This window comes from Rhea pennata, chromosome 1 (assembly GCF_028389875.1).
Source record: "Rhea pennata isolate bPtePen1 chromosome 1, bPtePen1.pri, whole genome shotgun sequence".
NCBI classification, from domain to species: domain Eukaryota; kingdom Metazoa; phylum Chordata; class Aves; order Rheiformes; family Rheidae; genus Rhea; species Rhea pennata.
Window position 1 is genome coordinate 57,194,192 of NC_084663.1, and position 22,867 is coordinate 57,217,058.

Consider the following 22,867-nt stretch of genomic DNA (forward strand, 5'->3'; position numbering starts at 1 on the left):
CAGAACAAGATGGGAGCAGCTGCTGCACGTGCGGCTCTAATGCGATATGTTCATCAATGCTCCTGGCGTTACCATCAACAGAGCCTATCTCATCCTCAGGCACTGCCTCCCCTTTCCACCTCCACCCTTCTGCACAAACCTCTGCAGCAAACTTCTTTCACACAGCTCCCACCTACTAAGCACATGTGCATGCCATAGAGCTGTCCCCAGATGTCCCCAGCAGCCTGGTCAACTTCCCTTAGAGACACGGAGGGAAAACGTTTTCTGTCAGTACAGGCATGAGATGAGGAGTGGTAATCTACAGCTAGCCATTTACATACCCTCCTAAACTTTCAGTTTTCTGTCTTCTGATCCTTCCTTCTCCTAGAATAAAACTAGTGTGTGCCTGATTGAGGCAGTAAAAATAGTAGCGACATGAGGATGAGGAACAACAGATGGTCTCTTTGAGTCCAGACATTTCTTGATGTTCTGTGGGTTATGACATGGCTACCAGTGAGGTAACGTGTAGGATTATAGATCACTTCTTTGGGTTCAGCAGAAATGAACTCAATAGGTGCATATATAATAAGGGAAGGTCGGGGCTCCAAGGCACTCATTCCTTTGCCTTCCTGCAGCTTGCAGGCCATTATAGCTCCATCATAGTGGCAGCCTCCAAGATGTAACTACTGCGGTTAGTGATTGACAAGAGCAAGAGTGTATATGACCCATCCTCCTCCCTGCTCCTCTTCATTAGAGGCTAGCTGGTTGGATTCCCCGGTTTCCCTCACAGATACTGGCCATAGTGGAAGCTTTCAGCTGGCTAGCAAAAGCATCCAAGTGACATTTCTCAGACCACTGGGTTCTCAGACCATTTCTCATGCCATGTATGGGGAGAAGAGAGGTGTTACACTCCAGACTGCTGCCTTTCTAAGTGATTGCTTGGTGCTTGAGTGGAGGCTGGACTGCAATGGTTTGCCAGAAATGGCCATGAGGATCCACTACTGCAACCTCCTCTAAAAAGTCTCCACCCATGCCTTCAAATTCCTGTTCTGCTCCAGAATTCTCTCTTTTTGAGGTCTAATCTCTTCTGAGATCTACTTTCTGCACTGGATTGCCTATGACTAAAACCTCATTCTCCTCCCGCCCCCTTTTTTTGATACTCAAAACCAGTATTCTTTTGTTATTAAATGAGGCCTCATTCTCAAGGTTTATAAAGTCCACAAAAAGGAACTGTCTGGAGACTTTTGGTTAGCCTCTGGCAAATTTTGGTTAGCAAAATCTGCTGCTGGATGAGCTTGAGCCTTTAGCTGCTCTAGGAGAGATAGGTGAGGAACTCAGAGCACAGTGACCACTGTGTGTATAAAAGGATATTCTCATCTTCCTGCCTCACACCAGAGGCCATCGTCACATAGCCCAAACTGGACAGGAAACGTGATATGCTGCACTTCAGAGAATTCGATTTATATGCGGAAATGAGAGGTGTGTGGGGAAATGTGAGTCTGTCCATGCCTATTTGTGAACTGGGCAACTATTGGGCTATGGATTTATGTTTGTGTGTATATCTTGAGTTGGAAGGTGAGAACAATGTGTATTTGGGGAAATGTCTCCTATGGTGAAAAGATCTATAGTTAAACATTCCCCACAGGGCCTGTGAGGGATTATCTATCTGTAGCGGAGAGGGAACATGAAGTTTCAGAAGAAGGTGGCTATATTTTCCATACCTTGTGGCCTCTTGGACAAGCCATGTAAAACAAGCACAGCAGCTACTACAGAGCAGTCTTGCCTGGCTGAACTAAATAAGAGGCTCAGGTCAGAGAGGATGATTCCTTCACCTCCTGCGGAGTGAAGGCCTGTTTGGCTGCAAAACAGTGATTGCTGTGGTGTCATGTTATCCATAAGCATGAGGGTTGTGCCTCAAGCATTCTTATACACCGTACTATCTGTGTTCCACTCTAAATCTGACCTGGGATGGGTCCTGTGAAACTGGGACGATGGATGGGAGGCTGGTTTCATTCTGGTTTTGCTTAGGTCAATGACTAATTTTTCACAAACTGGCCCACATGTCTCTACTGGGGATTGACTCCTATCCAGTTTCAAATTGATCTGTGCACATGTGCAGACCTTGAGAGTGATATGAGTGGTCTGTCTGTGTATTTGGGTCTCTTGTCAGAGTCCTGGGAAGACAGGCCCTTTCCTTTCTCTTTTGTTCCCCAGCAACAGTTACATATTGGTCCCCAGTATAACTGAGCACTACAAACTAACACCTGATCCCTCCACCCTTGTTTCTGCACCTATTGCTCTACCAGCAGGAAGTAGGACGTGGTTTGGGGCTTTTTATTTTCGGCCTTGGTAGCCTTTTCGATACTTCAGGGCCTCGTCTCAGTCTGACAAGGCAAGCAAGCAGCAGCTTCCTGTGTAAAGGTGAGAGGGAGAAGACAGAGAGATCGAGCACGTACAAGAGAAACTGCTCCACAACCTTTTGCTCTTGCAGAACTGTTTGGCTGGAGGCCCCTTTCGTCTTATGCCAGCAGCAGTGGCAGACAGGTGGACATGCACTGAGCGAGGATCCTCCCCGCTATCCCTCACCCTTCCCCAAGTTCCCCTCGCAGTTTGACAGCCAGCGCCTACTTTCATCAAACCCAGCGACACAGTACCCAGAGACTCTCTTCATCTGGACCGCCTGGCAGCCGGTGCCTGGAGCTGGAAGGTAAAAGGGGTGATACCAACTGTCTCCCACACAGGGGTGGCTCTGAACAGTGTATTGGAAGGAGTTTCAGTCTGACAAACTGATCCATGCTGTTGGGGAGGGCTGAGCATATATTTATCTTTCTGTCTTTCCACAGTCCTCTCAAATCATACGCCACATCTCACAACCACCCCAGCTGCTTTCTTTCTCTCTCTTGTCTGTGAATGTGTTGTCATCCTGTTTTTCTTCTGAACCCAGTCTTTTATCATAAATGGAATCTATATTATGCTTCATGCCAGCCCATTAAAAACCCTCTATTCCTGCTCCCTTGGCAGTCCCAGGAGGGTTCAGCAGCACTCTGGTTTGCTTTGCTCAGCCCTGCCAGTGCTCCAGACTTGCTGAGAGGTGAGGATGATCCTTTCTTCTCTGGGTAGGGAAGAAAAGTATGGATGTCCAGAGGGATGGGGGAAGGAGGAGGCTTGGAATTTTATGGATGAGAAACCTGAAAACTCAATCCATCCTACATGGGCCAGAGCTGTACAGGTTTGGCAGGACAAGGAGTTCCTTTGCCATGGGCAGATGAGGAGTTCTACAGGGTTACATAATTACAAAGCCTGAATTTTCTGCTACACTTAAAGCAAGGCTCAGTCTGATGCAGTGTAGGGTCTACTAGGAAAGAATGATGCATGATTTGTGCACGAGTGTGTCTGATTTTCTGGTATAGCAAAGCCTCAACTTTCCAGAACCTGATAAACTTCTCTTTCTCCTTGATCTTTATTCCTGTCCCATAAAGCCATTCAAAATCTATCTCCTAAGCTATGTGCTTTGTTACTAACTCTTGCTGGCAGCTGGAGGGCTCTCTTACTCAGCCAACACCTTGCTATCTCAGCTATAGGGCTTACAAAAAAGTAAATCTTCAAAATGCAAGCAGTGCTCAACCACCCTCTGCCTGAGTCAGCAAGCAGTCTGAAATAATACATGCGGAGTGATGTGCACTCACATGCATTTCCAGAAAGCATTACTTCTGCAAACAGCCTGCGCACCTTGCACTGTGAATGGTTTCAGTGCTGAGCAAAGCACCCAACGCAGGAAAACTATGAGATGCTGAGAAAAAAATGTAGCCTCTGGATGGGAGAAATATGAATTTCTGAGCCTGGAAGAGTGGCACTGGATTCAAGCCTTGCCCCAGGACTGAGGAGTCATCGTCTGAGATGAGACCTTCCTAATGTGCATTGCTAAGCCATGTTGGGGCGGGGGGTGGTCTTCTGTCTTCCAGTGTGTCACCAGTACAGATGAAGCCCTCTTTACTGCTTCTGTGCCACCTCTGGCTGTTCAGCCTCGTGCCTCTCTTGCTGGCATCAGACTCTACACAAGGTAAGAAGTGATTCTCTTCACCTGTGGCAGTGGGACTAATAGGGAAGGATGTCAGTCAGGGAAGAGTGTGTGGAATGGTATGTCACTAAAAAATGCTTGCATTGTAACATACGACCAAAGGAGACTGCAATAAAAGTCTCTGCAAGTATGTCATGCTCCAAGGACACAGAGCAGCTAGAAATGTGAGTGACTCTTCTTTCTTACTTGAAGGCAGTTATCCAGTAGAGGAATCAGTCTTTAGATTGGGAGGGGGTAGAATTGTCTATGAACGCAGTTAATGCCAAAAGGTATTACTAATTCATCATTGTTGTTGTCCACTGGCAGGCACCTCCAATCTAACTTGTTGGTATGACTCACGGGCGGCTCTGTTTTGCGCCTGGAACTCAGGCAGGGACCTTGCTGAAGCACCATGCCACCTGGAAATTTTATCGAAGTTTGCTTTCTGCGACAGGTGAGTGATTGGAAAGGCTGAGGAAAGCCAATACTTTGAATGAAGAATGTCCTGCAAAGTCTGCTTCTTAATGTAAATCTAGGCTACTCCTCTCCAGGCCAGGTGCTGTGGATACACAGAGACAAGGGGCTTTGCCTTTGCACTCTCATTCTCTCTAACCCTATGCTGGTTAAGATGCCAGCCTGTGCTCAGTGATCACCTTCTGATGGTACTCAAATGACCAGTACATCCCATATTCCACCTCCATTGCTCTGCCATGCTTCATTTTCCAAAGAGCTCTATTCCCTGGACTGAAGGGCATTTGTCATTGAAAAGAAGGATATACAGAGAAAAGTATATGATTGGTCTGTGTGTGTGTGTATGCGCACGTGTGTGTATGTTTGTGTAAAGTTATACAGGAGCCATTTGCCCACTGTAAGGATGGACAAAACAGGAATGCCATACTTTCAGTGACAATGAAAGAGGAAAATGTTCTTCCCCTTAGAGTCTCCCCTGGCCCTTTCACCTCTCCCAATTCATGATGTTTTCCTTTGCCATATGTTGCCCATCACAGGGATAGACATGTAGCTGGCACAGCAGTAGGGGTTGCCTGGGTCTCTGTGGTCTCCAACTCTGACATCTTCAGTCAAGAGAGGAGCCAGTCTGCTCTAGGACTTCCTTGGGTGCCCATAACAAGAAGAGGCCCAGTGTGATTCTAGTAGTGAATAGGTCTCTCCTGACTTCTGGTAGCGATATCTCATAATGGGGCTGGGTTTGCTGGATACACTCTAGGGCTGGTGCATGAAACTAAAAAGCCCAAAACATTTCTGTTGCTCCAGGGGACTGAATCAAAAGAGCTGGACCTGGAACTGGGACTAAACTAGGAATTGTGCCAAGCTGACCAGGGTTCTAAGACACCTCAGGGGTGTGTGCAGTCTATTTTGCTTCCTCTGCAGCAAACCACTTGCTAAGAGGACCAACTGGCCTTTTGCCCTTCAAAGCTCTTTGGCCTGCAGCCCTAAGAGGTTAGGTTACAGCTGTCTCTTCAAGGAAAATTATAGACAAAGCTCTCCTCTTCGCACCATTGACAAATCCCAGGCCTGGTCTGACCTAACAACTGCAGCAGCCAGCTCAGCATGATACTCCTTCATCTGCAACCCCTCCACTGCTCTCCCACTATATTGCCCCCTGTGCTATATCTCACCTTATATAGTCCAGCTACACTTGTCAGGGGACGCAGAGCAGAAGATGGGCTGTGGCATAGCACTGCCAAGCATGAGGCACAACCTTGGCTGAGTACAAGATGGGACCTGGTTCAGAGGATACGTCTCAGTATTTGAGACACTACATGACAGTCAGTAGCTTGAAGGAGACCTGTAAAGCATAGAAGGAATAAAACAGATGTCTGTCTCCCAGGGCCACATTGACACAGCTGTGGGGAGCAGGAGTGTTTGAGGTCTGCATGCCCTTTGTTATCAACAGGAATCAGAGGAGGTAGCCAGAGGTTTCTGTGAAGCCTCGGAGATTGGAAACCTCTTGCCATTTTTGACTTGAAATAGCTGGGATGCAATGACTTTCCATGTTCCAATCCATAAGATATGGCTGAATGATGTGGTGAGGAGGGAAGAAGTTTCCCATTGCAGGATTTTGTAGTGTAATGTTTTCAGCTAGTTTGGTAGGATGCAAACCAATTTGAAAGACCTCCCTAGCTCATTGGATTTCTCCTGCTTAAAACCTAGGCCATATTCTTTACCTGAAAAATTCAAGGAGCACTGTGAATTATCCAAGGCAGAACACATAACAGGGCTTAGGAGATGCATCAAGACCTTCAGCAAAAACAGTAATGTAAGTAATTCATCTGGGATGTCCTAGCTAATGACAACGTGGATGGGATCTGTATGTGATTTTGGATGTATATACAGTGTGACATCCAGAAGCACTGTAAAGAGCCCAAACAGGTTCCCTGGCACCAGTCTCGTGAATATGTCAACACACAGTCCAGTGTGTTGTTGATATTCTCCACCAACTTTACGGGTTCCCCTGGTGGTGGGGCTGGATGCATTGTGAGCTAGGCCATGCTGTCATGATGCATGTAGAAGAAGTGCAGAACAGACAGATCACATGCATCATAATTACCTGGGCTTGGCCTTATTCCCTTCCTCTGAAGAGGAATGGATATCAGCACTGGATCTGAGGTCACCTCCAGACCTCATTTTCCTTGAAGAGGACAACACCATTTTCCAAGTCATTAAGTACTGTGAAGTCTCTGGCTCAATGTGTCAGATGCTAGCTGCAATGGCAGCACATTGATGAAGCCAATGGTGAGACACGTCTTCTAATTATTATTATTTATTTAAATTGGTAGTTTGTTAGGCTCTTTAGGTACTTCCCTCGTCATACCCAGAAACTGCTGTAGTTTTTGCATTTTCAGGAAAGAAAAAACAAACCAATATGAGCTAATTCTCCTTATTGCTATGGTCACAACCAGTTCTAACACTAGACAAGCTTTCTCCTATTTGCACCTCATGTACAAAGATGAATGTGGAGCTTGGTAAACAAGTCCAAAAAAAGCTCTTTCAAACTTTTTTCTTTCCAGTCAAGCTAATTTATATATTGCATATTTACTACTGTGTGATACACATAACTGTGTATCATACAGCTATGTGTATTGCTGTGGAACCATATTCTATCTGTTTATCGTAACTTCATTGTGCTTCAGGAGTAAAATTTAATCCTATCTTAATCTTACTGATGAATGTAAAATATTTTTGCCAAAATACTTTGCCTCACAAAACATGTCACCTGTTTTTCTAAAATAGCTTTCCTTCCTGCCTAGTCAGGATGTAATAATCCTAGGAAATTGACACATCACAGCATTTAGTGTCCTGCTCACCAAAGAGCAAAAAAACCCCAACTATATCAATTATAAATCTTTGGTTTCTCTATTCACCTCGGAGGCTTAGGCCTTTCAGACAAAAATTTCATCTTTATTCACTGTCAGGTATTCCTAAACCTCTTATATGCAGGCAATGCATAGAAATATGAGTGTTTATTAATGAGGCTTGGGTATTACTAATGGTAATTTTCCCTTGTAGACTCAATGTTTCACCACTGCAGACTCTCTAACCATAGCTGTACACTGCCAAATTGGAGAAAAGAGAACTATACTTGTGCAAAAGGAGAATTTCAGACCACTTGAAAATAGTAAGTGCTCATCTGTCTTGCAGTCTCTGGAGCTTCCCCATGAAGTGATACCTAATTTCTCTTCCCCAGCCACCCCTGTGCAACACCCATAGCTGATTTTAGACTTACCTCTTTTCCTTGCTCCCTGACACAGCTAGCAGAGATAGATGACACTGTATCCCATCACTCGCACCTCTGACCTGCAGTGTCATGCCAGCCACTATAAATGGGACTCTGTTCAAATGGGACACTCCTATAAACGGAACACTGTTCAGTAAGAGTGTTTTACTGGGGAGGGCCAGGCTCTGATTGATCTCTGAACTAGTGCTCTCAGTAGCTGTCATTTGCTGTAGGATTTCTGGCTTCAATAGGCCATGACAGCTCAGCTGACACTCTGAAATATATATGCTGCAAAAAGGAGAGAAAGTATTGCTGCTCTTCTCATGCCCCTCCTCCCAGACATATGTTTCACCTTCCTTTGAGCCAGCTTTGGCTTGTGTCATAGCCTTTGCTGAAATTATTCAACTCTTTAATCCAGAAGAAAAACATCCCCTTGGGTCTTTTTTTTGCCAGATGTGTGAGTTTAACTGGCTCAAGAAGAGGTCCAGCAGAGCTGCTGCAAGTTGATGCATGGGAAGGCATGGCTGGGGTCAGGTGTTTGGGAGGATCAGCCCAGCCAGTCTGTGTAACTCCATCCCCTGTGGCTGTGGCTGTATCTCTCTGAAAGAGCAGCTGGGAAGCAGCTGTCACTCCAGCAGTGCTCCATTCCTGTCCATACAATTGCCTCATGGATCACCCCTATAAGATGGGATGCTTGGCCATGTAGAATTGCAATGTCTTCAGGGACCACACTCTCAGGTTCACAAGAGGAGCTGTCCTTAATGCAGTCCAGAGAAAACAGGCCTTTTGCCATCAGCGTCAGTGGGGAAGAAGGAGGAACAGAGAGGAGGAACTCATTAACCATTTCACTCAGCAGTGTTAGGCTGGAATCTGTGAATGCAGGCAAGACACTAATCCTGCTGCATGAGGTTTTCCAGCAGAGCCTTCTTATGGACAGACAGCACAGATGTTCTCTCTCTCTTTCTCTCTCTTTACAGTCAAGCTGAGGCCTCCAGGAAATCTTCAACTCGTTAGGAACACTGAAAACACCTACAATCTAACATGGACCTTGAATATTTCCTCTCACTACTTAGATGGTGCACGGGAATATCAAGTACGGTACCGAACCACGAGTCAGCCGTGGGAGGTAAGTACAGAGCAGGAGACTGGGACCTGCCAGCATATGACTCCTGGCCTTCTTTAGGCTATCCAAGACTGTCTGCTGGGCAAAACAACCCTCTCCTCAGGAGAAAAACAGTTTTAGTGAAGCTGGAGAGGGGATTACCCCCCACTTTTAGATGTGTCACCTGCTGCCAGTATTTAGTGGTGACATGGAGGCAGATGGTAATCCTATTTTACCTGGTTCTGTGACAAGAGGAATCCAGACGGCTCCAGGACAAACCTGAGAAGGGATGAAAAGAGCAAAGAAGACTTGTTCTCCGGCATGAGCAAGCAAAGCTCAAGGGGGGAGGGTTCTTTCTAAGGGCCTGATGGGGATGGATGTTTCAGGTTGTGAGCCACAGCATTGTGGTAACGATGCTCAAATATTTCCCCTCTCCTAGGAGGCCAGGCTGTTCACCATTTTACAGGACCAGATGTGGGTAGTGTTCGAGAGCCTCTCCTCCAACCTGAAATATGAGGCAGCTGTCCGTGCAAAGCCAGGCACCTCAAGTCCCTACAAAGGCGTGTGGAGTGACTGGAGTGAGACAATATTGTGGAGGACACATGCTGACCGTAAGGATCAGAATCAGGCAATCTGACTTGGAGGGGAAGGGGGACTTACAGAAGGAAAACAGAGGAAAAGGGCCAAAGTAGGCTAGGAAGAAGGAGGAAGATGGGAAGGGAGGATTGCATTAACTGAAGAGTAATACATAGATTGGAAACGATCTTTTTCTCCTCATTACAATTAGGCTGACTTAATAGGGCTTAAGGAAGACCAGACAAGATCCACAAGATGTAGATCAGTGCCTTCATCCCCAGAGCACAAGACTAAATGTGTGACCTGCAGAAGCAGTGGGTGGGACTGTCATTTCCCTAAGTGGCCATGTGACCTGTGAACAGAAGTCCAACTTGCTAGAATGGCCCAGTTTAGTGGAGCCATTGATCAATGTGATGTACAGCTGGACAGGAGACCTGAGCCTAAGAATCAAAGTCTCGGGGAGAGTGAATGGGACTTACATGCATGCACCTCTTCCAAAAGCTTCCCATGAAGATGTGTATCAGTCATTACCATGAACCTAGCATGGAAGACACCTCCTGAAACCTTGAAATACAGTGCCTTGAGCAAGTTTCTGCGGGTAGTCATTGACTCTGGTTTCTGACATTTCTTCTTTGGGAAATAGGTAGCTAGAGGTTATTCCTCCTCACATTGACCCCACTCTGCCTCTGCCCAGCCTCTCCCTGTTGTGCTTGGTACTGGTATAAACAGAGGAGCTATGTTTAGAAAGGGCACTGTGTTGCTGTGGCGATCAGATTTTGACAGTGTGTGATGTCAATGAATAGGATACAGCCGCAACCAGTTGCCATAGCAACCAAGACCCAAAGATAACCAGGGTACCAGAGGCAGAGGAGGCAAAGTGATCTTAGAAACATCTCAAGGACATGCAAAGAAAGAACTTCCTAAAAATGTCTCCTCCTTCTATTTTTCACTGCTCCCTCACAACTACTCCAGAGGAGCTCTAAAAGTCCAGACCTAGGGGCACTAGGGATGGAGGAAGATGAGGTGGCAGGCCAAGGAGACTGGCAGCAGAACAACAAAATCAAGCAAAGGTGCTTGGGGGAGATGTGTGTAAAAGAAACAGATTAAGAAAAGTTTGAGATGATGCAAGCCCCCCCCAACACCCCCCCCCCCAAAAAAAAAGGCTGGTAAAGCTGAGTATGTGGAAACTCAGTCTCCTTCTCCTAACTCTACAGTCCAAGCACCTAAATGGTTATGTGATGCAGGGCTGTATCCTACCTAGCCTCCCTAAACTCTCCCATATCTCTCCAAAGCCAAGCCCATGACCCCTAAGCTTCTCCATCCTTGGCCTTACTAACCACAACAACATCCATGAATCTCATGTCTCTGTCTACCCCATCAACCTATAGTCACCTTCCATATCCCCAGCTCCACTGAAGTTGATTTACTAGTACATGGTGGCACCTCATCTGCAGTAATCCCCAGCTGAGGTGCTATTATGAACAAGGAGTTCAAGCTGTTGAGCAAGAAACTATCTATTAAACCATGCCAAATGGACTCTGAAACCCATCTCAGCTCTAAGGCATCCTAAACAACAGAGCAGAACCTGTTTATCTGACTGGTGTCTCAGGTGATTTTTTTGCAGGGGAATATTATAATACTAAAAGGCACAGCTTGAACAGAGCTTGAACAGCCACAGGACTGCAGCTCCAGAATCCTGGCTAGATTTTCACAGTAGCTCCTTCTTTCTCTCTCATCTTGCAGAAACATCCCTCCCAGTCCTACCAGCTCTTATTGTGAGTACTTGCATCTTTGTGATCATCGGGACTGCCTTCCTTCTTAACTTGAAGACCCTGAAATGGTAAATGGGAGTCGATTGTTTCTCTCTGTTCTGTCCTGTTTCCTGTGTGTCTCCTCAAAACTCAATTTAATTTTTACTTAGCATTACCTAGGATAAAAAGAGACTCTCGCATATGGTTCATAGCTCAGCCTTTTGAGGATAATATTAATCTGAGGAGCTACATCACAACCCAACATTATGTGGTGCTGGTAACATTGTCATATTGTGCCACTCTCATGTGGTGTGGAGCCATGCCTTGTTGAGTTTGAAATAGCTGCCTTGGCCTTTCAATTGCCCTTGGGTTAGAGTGATGTTCCTTTGGAGGGATGCTTCAGAAAGATGCACCAAAATTGCTTCTTAAAAAATAGGCCACTGGGCTGAGCACTCTTCTCAGAGAGAGGAACAAGCAAGCATAGGTTCTACTGCCTTCTCACTTCTTAAACTCTCTAGCCAGAGCTCAGGCAGAATATAGTGATATTTGGTCTGTAGACAGGACTCCTGATTGAGGAGTACATTTTTTTCCTTTATGTGGCCTGTGCAGTCCTAAATTCCCTCACCACATGCTGATAAACGTCTATATGATATTATAAAGACCTCCTCCTTCTGCCTGATTTTCTACCCAGATGCTCTCTTAGTCAGAACTGAATGTGTTTCACAAGGTTACCCGATGTAACAGCCACAGGACTGTGACCTCTACACACAGAGGGTGACCTCTGAGCAAACCAGGGTTTAAAATGGCTTCAGATTGTACTTTCCTCATCTCAGTACAAGGACAGAAAAACAAGGTGCTCATGTCAGTGGCAGGGAGCAGGAAGAAATGCTTTCAGAGAAGGAGGGAGCAGAGTCTGTGATGGCTGCTCTGTAAGGAAAGGAGGAGGAGTGCATTAAAGATGAGTACTGAGAAAGTCATTGGTCACTATGATTTACCTTAAGTCATAACCCAAAGATGAGGAAGTGCTAGTTGTATGGCTTAGATAAAAGGACTCCTTTCTCCACAGAGTATAGCTAACCCATGGGATTGGATGGAGGATAATGCCGAGGAAAGATCCAAAGAAGGATGAGATATGCATGAATAAAAATAGCATTTGCACTGATGTAAGGTAGTTCATATGCAAGAACCTTTATGTTCCAGAGAGTACACTGATTGCCTCCAGAGGTCAGGAGGGTCTTTTCTCAGAGCATCCCACTGCAAAGCTTCAAGAAACAGCTGACAGGATCTGCTAACCTCTCTAAGTAACAGGGAGAAGGATTAAATTGCTTTATGCTGCCCCATTGTGACAAAACACTGGCTCCAGTAAACCAGGAGCAGCTAGACTGGTGCAAAACATGCTTAAATGATCTTGTAGTTCCAGTGCGACCTAGCTAACAGGGCAGGCATTGACAGGTGCCGCTCAAGCCCCATGGTCTTCTGAGCTATTGTGGGGCAGCAAAGCAAAGAGGGGTGGCTCACAGCATCTGGACCTTTGGAACAAGGGAGACCTGCCCAGCTTGGCAGAGTGGGAGGGCCAGGTGGGTTGCCCAAGGTGACCAGAGAAGGTGGGGAAGGCTGTAAACTGTCGGCTGTCCGTCCCCAGAGAAAATAATGAGGGGAGATTATTTTCGAATGCCAGTTTCACCTGCCTCTTCTTTGGAAGCCTTACCCAACAGCTATTGTATTTCAGGCCACTGAAGAGCAAAGATATCATCCCTCAGGCTTGTTCTTTTACCTCAGTCATATGCCATGATAGTGCCCAACAGCTGCAACGCTCACTCCAACCCCTACAACAATGCCAAAGAAGTCAGGATCAGGTCCTACTTCATTTCTCCTTCTCTTTCTCTCCTCTCAAGGTTTAAGAAGATGCTGAAGATTCACATCCCAGACCCTGAAAAGTTCTTTCCCCCACTCATCACAGTTCATGGAGGAGATGTTCAGGTACAGTGACAGGGATGGAGGCAAGTGGTTACAAAAGGAGAAAGGAAGGAAGTAATAGTCCAGCTGTACATGCCTGGTGCAGATACCAGGTCCTTGGACGTACATGTCCACACACAGTTCGTTTTCCTGAAGCACCAGCTGTTAAGTTCTCTGCTCAGGTTTTATTTTTTTGACTTCTAAAACTTGCAACTCAGCTGATGCATCTCTAATTACATTAATTAATGAGAAATGGCAAATCATGCAAACCTCAGCACCCTTCTCTACTGACAGGAAAGCCTGAGAGAATACAAGGAACTGCGAGAGGAGCCTGGTCTCTCAGATCCCCTCCCACCTAGCTTCTGTCCTGCTTGTCTACCCTAGACTACCTAACTGTTCCCCAGATTTCCTGCTCTGATACGCTTCTTTTGGTTATGAGCTTTATCTCTAGCAGAGTCAGCCCTCTTTGGCTCTTCATAGAATCACAGAATAAGTAAGGTTGGAAGGGACCTCTGGAGATCATCTAGTCCAACCTCCCTGCTCAAGCAGGGTCACCTAGAGCATGGTAGACAGGGTTGCATCCAGGCGGGCCTTGAATATCTCCAAAGAAGGAGACTCCACCACCTCTCTGGGCAACCTGTTCCAGGGCTCTGTCACTCTCACAGGGAAGAAATTCCCCCTCACCTTCAGGCGGAACTTCCTGTGCTTCAATTTCTGCCCATTGCCTCTTGTCCTGTCACATGGGAAAACTGAAAAGAGTTTGGCCCCATCCCCTTGACACCCTCCCTTCAGGTACTTACAGACATTGAGAAGATCCCCCCTCAGTCTTCTCTTCCCCAGGCTCAAGAGGCCCAGCTCTCGCAGCCGTTCTTCACAGGGCAGGTGCTCCAGCCCTCTGATCATCCTCGTAGCCCTACACTGGACTCTCTGCAGTAGCTCCATGTCTCTCTTGTACTGGAGAGCCCAGAACTGGACACAGTACTCGAGATGAGGCCTCCCTAGGGCTGAGTAGAGGGTGCAGGATCACCTCCCTCCACCTGCTGGCAGCACTCTTCCTAATGCACCTCAGGATACCATTGGCTTTCTTGGCCACAAGGGCACATTGCTGGCCCATGGGCAGTCTGTCATCCACCAGCACTCCCAGGTCTTTCTCTGCAGAGCTGCTTTCCAGCAGGTCAGCCCCCAGCTTGTACTGGTGCCTAGGGTTATTTCTCCCTAAGTGCAGGACCCTGCACTTGCCCTTGTTGAACCTCATGAGATTCCTCTCCGCCCAACTCTCCAGCCTGTCCAGGTCTCTCTGAATGGCAGCACGGCGCTCTGGTGTGTCAGCCACTCCTCCCAGCTTGGTATCATCAGAAAACTTGCTGAGGAGGCACTCTGTCCCTTCGTCCATGTCATTGATGAATAAGTTGAACAGGATGGGACCCAATACTGAGCCCTGGGGAACTCCAGTAGCCATGGGCCTCCAACTTGACTCCACACCACTGATGACGACCCTCTGTGCTCTGCCTTTCAGCCAGTTCTCAATCCACCTCACTGTCCACTCGTCTAACCCACACTTCCTGAGCTTCTCTAGGAGGATGTTATGGGAGACAGTGTCAAAAGCCGTGCTGAAGTCAAGGTACACAACGTCCACTGCTCTCCCCTCATCTCCCCAGCCAGTCACTCCATCATAGAAGGCTATCAGATTGGTTAAGCAGGATTTCCCTTGGTGAATCCATGCTGGCTACTCCTGATCACCTTCTTTTCCTCCATATGCCTGGAGATGACATCCAGAATGAGCTGTTCCCTCACCTTTCCAGGTATGGAGGTGAGGCTGACTGGTCTATAGTTGCCTGGGTCCTCCTCCTTGCACTACTTGAACACTGGAGTGACACTGGCTTTCTTACAGTCCTCAGGCACCTCTCCAGTTCTCCATGACTTTTCAAAGATGATGGAGAACAGCTTGGCAATAATATCTGCCAGCTCCCTCAGTACCCATGGGTGCATCCCATCCAGGCCCATGGATCTGTGGATGTCTAGCCTGCCCAGAAGGTCTCTAATCCTATCCTTCTCAACCAAAGCAAAGTCTTCCCTTCTCTGGACTTTCTCCCTCACGTCCAGGCGGCAGGATTCATGAGGGCTGCCCTTAGCAGTGAAGAGTGAAGCAAAGAAGGCATTCAGTAATTCTGCCTTCTCTGTATCCCTTGTCACCAGGGCCCCTGCCCCATTCAGTAGCGGGCCCGCCTTTTCCCTAGTCCTCCTCTTGCTGCTGCTGTATCTGAAGAAGCCCTTCCTGTTGTCCTTAACATCCCTTGCCAGACTCAATTCCAACTGGGCCTTAGGCTTCCTCGCTGCATCTCTACATACTCTGACTGCATTCCTATAATTCTCCCAAGTAGCCTGTCCCCTCTTCCACAGTCTGTGTATTTTCTTCTTCTGTCTGAATTTGGCCAAGAGCTCCTTGCTCACCCACGCAGGTCTCCTGCCCCCTTTGCTGGACTTCTTACTCATAGTGATGCACCGCTCTTGAGCTTAGAGGATGTGATGCTTGAATACTAGCCAGCTCTCCTGGACCCCCCTTCCCTCTAGGGCCTCAACCCATGAGACTCCACCAATTAGGTCTCTGAAGAGCCCAAAGCCCGCTCTCCTGAAGTCCAGGATTGCAATCCTGCTTGTTGCCCTAGTTCTTTCCTGCAGGATCCCGAACTCCACCATCTCATGATCGCTGCAGCCAAGGCTGCCCCCAACCTTCACATCTCAACGAACTTTACAACCGGTTCCTCTCTGTTGGTAAGGACAAGGTCCAGCAGGACACCCTTCCTCGTAGGCTTCTCCATCATTTGTGACAAGAAGGTATCATCAATGCATTGCAGGAGCCTCCTGGACTGTTTGTGCCTTGCTGTGTAGTCCTTCCAGCAGATGTCAGGGTGGTAGAAGTCCCCCACGAGAACCAGGGCCTGTGATAGTGAGGCTACTTCCAGCTGTCTGTAGGAGGCCTTATCAACTTCCTCTTCCTGGTCAGGTGGCCTGTAGTAGATACCCACAACAGTGTCCCCCATGCTAGCGTGGCCTTTGATCTTTACCCATAAGCTCTCAATTGCCTCCTCCTCCTCCCCGCCTAGGCAGAGCTCGATGCTCTTACCGTTAATTGCCATCACTCTGCCTGGATCAAGAACTTAGCCATTTTCCATGTACCTCCTCTCTGTAATCCTTCTTTTTGCCTTCCTTTCTCCCTTCTGATTTCTCATTCAGCACAGGCAGCTGCAAAAAAACAATTACAGTTTTGTTCTGTATTAAAGGGAGTGTCTGATGCAATACGTGGGAGGTGGAGACAAACTGCAGAGGGTCCAGAGGACTGCAAAGCTTTGAAAAAGCCTAAATGCAAATGTATTAGAAAACTTGACCTACTGTGGGTAGAGGGTGATCAAAGTTCATAGTCAATTTCCCAGTGCAGAAGGAACTGGAAAAATTGGCTTTACTAGACATAAAGATGATGAAGTTGGATATTACCAAAATCAATCTATTTTTAAGGATAGTGAAGTACTGCAAGATGCCACTTTGGATGAGTGCGGCAATGCACACAAGGGGCTTGAAAGAGCAGTTTAGACAAGAAATCTGCATGGGGCTGTGTAGGTATATTAGAACTTGTCTCTGCACATGGAAATATATTATACGAGATCCATTCCGGTACTGTTTTTCATATTTCCACTATCAGTCCTCTTTACAATCTTGTCTTTTTATCTATTATTCCATATTTTTTTCTTTCATCTTTTTTTCTTCCTTTCACTTTAATCCTCCCCCCTTTTCCCCATATAAATCTCAAAACGTAGGCTTGCAGGATCTGCTCTGCTCTTGCTTTAAAGTGACAGAAAGATGGACTCCCTCTGAAAATACTGCAAATGAGATGCAATGAATGTGAAATCCCCCCTCCCCTCAGCTCTTGCTTGGCCAGGGAAAAGACCACTTATTTGCTTTGGGCACACAGAAGGAGAGATCTTTAGTTCCTTACTAAGTGTTATATTCTGAGTGTAACAGTCTCTCTCCTATGTTTTTTCCCCATCAGAAATGGCTTTCCTCCCCATTCTCCACATCTTCCTACTGCGTGAGCAGCACAACCCCAGAGATCTCCATGCTTGAGGTGATGCCGAAGAAAGATCAGGAATCTCAGTTTTTCCTTTCCAAAGACATGCTGTCCTCCGATCCTCCCTTAGAAACCAGTGGGCACTCTGTGTCCAGCTGCTTCACCAACCAAGGCTACTTCTTCTTTCACCTTCCCAACTCCTTTGAGATTGAGCCCTGCCAGGTTTACTTCACCTACGAGCCTTTCTCCCAGGAGAACAGTGGCAGTGAGGACAGCAAGTCTTACCACACTCTGCCTTCCCCCAACCTCTGCACACTAGCAGAGGATGTGCCTGTGTTGTCCCACAGCTTCCTCCATTGCACCAAGGGGATCCAGGGCTTCCAAAATGGTTCCTTTGTGGAAGAGACAGAGGGTGAAGTCCAGCAGGCCATGGCTATTTCTCGGGCTCCCTCATCAATGGAAAGCACCTCGCCAACACCAGCTTTGAAGCAGGATGAGGAGGTTACAGACAAAACAGCTTTACAGCCCTCTGAGACCCTGTGCCAGCTAGACGCAGTCTTTCCTGACCCACCAGACCTTCATGATAGCAATACTAGTAAGGCCACAGAAAGGCATGGGAATGCAAGTCCTCCAATTGATTCCGACACTCCAGCAGCATATACTAGCTCTTCTTTTTGTCAGTCTACACCTCTGAGGCAAACCCAAGCTGAGGATCCCTGCAGAACAGCCTTCTTCAGCCAGGTCCCAAACACTGGTGCCTACCTTTCTCTGAGGGACCTCCAAAGTCAATACAGCCATTGCTCTGTCTAGGATCTGCCTGCAGAAACCCACAGGTGGGAAAGGCCTTTCCTGGAGGGAGGGCCAGATGGACAACTTGTCTATTTAAAGCATGATTGTGGCCTTTAATGGGAATGGAGGACAGGGTTATTCTAGAATGGTGCAAACCCAGAAAAGGAATAAGCTAGAAGAGATGTAAATTCATGGATGGATATATGAGTAGCACTTGTCTCCAGGGTAAAGCAGACCACAGGAAATGAGAGGACCTTTTGCATGGAGAACTTAGCTAAAATAAAGATAAAACTACACACAGAAAATTATGAAGAGGCATTAAAATTGTTCAGCGGCTACACAGCTAATGGAGACAAAGAAACTGTATTCCTAGGAATATAAGACAGCAAGGACTCACTTCTGTGACCAAGCCTGTTCCTCTGCTATTACTGGAACCACTGGCATAGAAATAACTTCCCACACTGCTCAAGTGCCATCCTAAAACTCAGCAGATTGTTTTTTTTCCTGTCAGCTCCCAATGGGATGCTGTGCCAGCACTTCCATGCTCTGCATTTTGGTGTGAAAATAGCACCCAGCTTTCAGGTTGAGCAGCCACATGTTCCATTTCCCTTGTCCCAGCCTATAGGGTACACAAACCTCTACTGAGGAGGAGAAATGCCTAAGGAGGTAGATGTGAGATTTTGTACAAGGGATGGTGGCACTGTCAATGAGTGCTGGGGCTGATGAAAAATTGGATAAGGATATTTCCTCCTGACTGATCAAGGGTGCTGTTTTTCTCTGTGGTCCCCCCACTTCAGGCTACTAGGGATTACATACTCAGTCACTTGGTCCAGCTTTAGAGTCAGATCTTTAAGGTCAGCTTAGAGCCAAAAATATGCCAGCTGTTTAAGCAGTACAATGTTGAAATAAATTCCCATTATCGGGTTAAAAATACTGGGGAAATCCCCTGCCCCTCCCAAGTCTAATGATGGCAGTAGAAAGAATACACACAATTTCCCACTCTTGCTGCAATATTTTTCATGAAATTGAAAGCCTCTTTGCCCTTCAGGCAAAATACAGTTATTTGACTACGATAAGCTGATTGCAGAATAGCCCATCCCACATCCTGTATTAGTGGAAAACATTGCAGTGGTGCTGCCTATTCCTTCCATTGCTTAAAGGAAACCATTGCCTAATTAGCAACAAAGACTACGTGAATGAGCCCAGAAAAGTAACTCACAAATCAGTACCCTTGCTGAAAAGAAAACCTCAATCTACTCACAAAAACTGGAGATAGCAATGACTACTCTTTTTTTTACTTTTTCCTCTACATTTGCTGATCTGTTGTTAGAAATAGCAAAATACCACAGAATAAAGGTGGTGAGGTGAAGGATGACATTGTTCTTGTTCCATTCATCCTTACATTCATCACCTTTACTGTCTGTCTATTTCCTTGTCATATTTCTTGACCAATCAGAAGTGCGGAAAATACCAATCTTGCACTAAAGATCTTTGTTCTTAGAGTTTTTAGATCAAAAAAGTTCAAAGGTATCAAACTTGTTGGTATTTCTGTCATCCCTCTGAGTTTCACCCAGAAATAATTCTTCCTGACCTCTGTCTATATAAGTGTTAAGTTTCCCTTTATCCTAGTCCCACATTGTTACATGATCTTGCATTAATGCAGCCTAATTGTCATTATGAATCCCAGATAATGGTGGCCACCCACTAGCTTGAATTTCACCTCAGAAGAAACTATTCAAAGAAGCTAGGCCTGAATGTAGCTGAGAGGGCTAGGGAAGCTATATCCCTTTTCTCACCAGCTCTTGTGCCTACCTCAAGATGTGAACTTCTCTATCATCTCCAGGAGACAGCAGGTGAAGTAGAGCTCTCAGTTTCCCAGATAAGCAAGGGCAAGGCTTGCCAAGCTATTTGCTGTGCCTTGTAAAGCCTCCCAGATGTACCTCATAAAGAGACACTGAATCCCTCACCTCTGATGGGAAAATTATGTGAAAAAATGCTATCTTACATGGGCTGATGATCCTTGCTACACTGGGGTTCTCCTGTTCCTATGTACATCTTCATAAGCTTCTCAATTATCCTTGCTGCTAAGATGAAAAAAAGAGGAAAAAAAAAAACCAAAAAACAAAAAAACAAACCCCACTTTGCCTCTGTTAATAAAATAAATGTCAATGGAGCCAGAACATTTTGTTGTCTTTCATATTATGGGGTGGCTGGGGGAGTAGGAATAACAGCCCTTTTCTAGATAGGGACTAGGCAAAGCTTTGCTGGCACCAATGGACCTTTAGCCTTCCTCCTCCTTCCTTTCCCAAGAGACTCAACATCCTAAAAGAGGGGATAATTCCCATTCAAAGGCAGTCAGAGAGGTGTGCGGGCAGATGGATGTTGAGGGCAAGGTGTAGAAAGGAGGTATTTGTAGAAAGGGCCATTTGGCCAAAGACATCAGTTGTGGTAGCCCCTACAAAGCTCTTCATAGTGAATAAAAAATCCCTGACTGACTTTAGTAGGCTTTGAGTCAGGCCTAAATCTCAGACAGAAGCCTAGGTTCAGACTGCATTTTCAGGGAAGATACAACACTCCATAGACGATTTGGCACTTGTATCACTGTATCCTGTGAGAAGGAAGGAAGGAAGATAGCTACGTGGGCAGAAGGTTTGGGGCTGGGAAGAGAACATGTTTCAGAGGGGTGAATCCCTCAGATATCATCATAGAAAAAGGAGGATATTGGTAAATGTGCTTCAGAAATTTCTTTCCCACATTCCCTTTGCCTGATTCCCAGAAAGCAGAGCTGGAAGTGAGGCTGCTGCAAGTACCTGAAAATCATCCAGCTGGTTCAGTATTTTTCACCCTTGTGAAAGTGCTGACAGCTTTCTGAGCTGGCTAACTGTTAGCACTGCCTTAGCAGCCACACTGGGTGTGAATGTGTGACACACTGCTGCAGGAAGTGCTCAACATAAGATCTAGTGATAACTGGACCTTTCTTCCAGGAAGACAAAGTCATGTAGTCTCATATGTGAGTAACCCAGGTTGTGAATACCAGAGGCATGACATTCCGTTCTTTGGGGCCCTTTCTCTGCTGGTCCCCAAAAGCAGTTTTGAAATACCACGTGGTGGAACGCACGCAGCATGGGGAACAAACGGGAAGAACTAGAGATCTGTGTGCGGTTGCAGGGCCATGATCTTATTGCAATGACAGAGACATGGTGGGATAGCTCACATGACTGAAACAATGTCATGGATGGCTATGTGCTTTTTAGGAAAGACAGGCCAGGAAGGTGAGGTGGTGGAGTTGCTCTTTATGTGAGAGCAACCTGAATGCATCGAGCTCTGCCTAGGGGTAGAGGAGGAGGCAATTGAGAGCTTATGGGTAAAGATCAAAGGCCACGCTAGCATGGGGGACACTGTTGTGGGTGTCTACTACAGGCCACCTGACCAGGAAGAGGAAGTTGATAAGGCCTCCTACAGACAGCTGGAAGTAGCCTCACTATCACAGGCCCTGGTTCTCGTGGGGGACTTCTACCACCCTGACATCTGCTGGAAGGACTACACAGCAAGGCACAAACAGTCCAGGAGGCTCCTGCAATGCATTGATGATACCTTCTTGTCACAAATGATGGAGAAGCCTACGAGGAAGGGTGTCCTGCTGGACCTTGTCCTTACCAACAGAGAGGAACCGGTTGTAAAGTTCGTTGAGATGTGAAGGTTGGGGGCAGCCTTGGCTGCAGCGATCATGAGATGGTGGAGTTCGGGATCCTGCAGGAAAGAACTAGGGCAACAAGCAGGATTGCAATCCTGGACTTCAGGAGAGCGGGCTTTGGGCTCTTCAGAGACCTAATTGGTGGAGTCTCATGGGTTGAGGCCCTAGAGGGAAGGGGGGTCCAGGAGAGCTGGCTAGTATTCAAGCATCACGTCCTCTAAGCTCAAAAGCGGTGCATCCCTATGAGTAAGAAGTCCAGCAAAGGGGGCAGGAGACCTGCGTGGGTGAGCAAGGAGCTCTTGGCCAAATTCAGACAGAAGAAGAAAATACACAGACTGTGGAAGAGGGGACAGGCTACTTGGGAGAATTATAGGAATGCAGTCAGAGTATGTAAAGATGCAGCAAGGAAGCCTAAGGCCCAGTTGGAATTGAGTCTGGCAAGGGATGTTAAGGACAACAGGAAGGGCTTCTTCAGATACAGCAGCAGCAAGAGGAGGACTAGGGAAAAGGCGGGCCCGCTACTGAATGGGGCAGGGGCCCTGGTGACAAGGGATACAGAGAAGGCAGAATTACTGAATGCCTTCTTTGCTTCACTCTTCACTGCTAAGGGCAGCCCTCATGAATCCTGCCGCCTGGACGTGAGGGAGAAAGTCCAGAGAAGGGAAGACTTTGCTTTGGTTGAGAAGGATAGGATTAGAGACCTTCTGGGCAGGCTAGACATCCACAGATCCATGGGCCTGGATGGGATGCACCCATGGGTACTGAGGGAGCTGGCAGATATTATTGCCAAGCTGTTCTCCATCATCTTTGAAAAGTCATGGAGAACTGGAGAGGTGCCTGAGGACTGTAAGAAAGCCAGTGTCACTCCAGTGTTCAAGTAGTGCAAGGAGGAGGACCCAGGCAACTATAGACCAGTCAGCCTCACCTCCATACCTGGAAAGGTGAGGGACCAGCTCATTCTGGATGTCATCTCCAGGCATATGGAGGAAAAGAAGGTGATCAGGAGTAGCCAGCATGGATTCACCAAGGGAAATCCTGCTTAACCAATCTGATAGCCTTCTATGATGGAGTGACCGGCTGGGGAGATGAGGGGAGAGCAGTGGACGTTGTGTACCTTGACTTCAGCACGGCTTTTGACACTGTCTCCCATAACATCCTCCTAGA

At 46.8% G+C, this 22,867-nt stretch overlaps 1 protein-coding gene across 1 annotated transcript; it reads left to right on the plus strand.

Moving 5' to 3' along the window:
- Positions 1-3,834: 3,834 nt before the first annotated feature.
- Positions 3,835-20,153, plus strand: IL2RB (interleukin 2 receptor subunit beta). Its single transcript, XM_062588441.1, has 9 exons — positions 3,835-4,039; positions 4,364-4,490; positions 6,209-6,314; positions 7,565-7,673; positions 8,750-8,898; positions 9,314-9,485; positions 11,194-11,290; positions 13,097-13,181; positions 17,203-20,153. The coding sequence occupies exons 1-9, from the start codon at positions 3,958-3,960 to the stop codon at positions 18,028-18,030; spliced, it is 1,755 nt and encodes a 584-aa protein (XP_062444425.1). The 5' UTR covers positions 3,835-3,957; the 3' UTR covers positions 18,031-20,153.
- Positions 20,154-22,867: the final 2,714 nt, after the last annotated feature.

What these genes read in the sequence shown, in the direction of transcription:
- IL2RB (XM_062588441.1), top strand. Translation starts at nt 3,958, where the DNA reads ATGAAGCCCTCTTTACTGCTTCTGTGCCACCTCTGGCTGTTCAGCCTC. An exon ending in GGCATCAGACTCTACACAAG is followed by an intron (nt 4,040 to 4,363) that starts GTAAGAAGTGAT and finishes GTCCACTGGCAG; the next exon opens with GCACCTCCAATCTAACTTGT. An exon ending in CCACGAGTCAGCCGTGGGAG is followed by an intron (nt 8,899 to 9,313) that starts GTAAGTACAGAG and finishes CCCCTCTCCTAG; the next exon opens with GAGGCCAGGCTGTTCACCAT.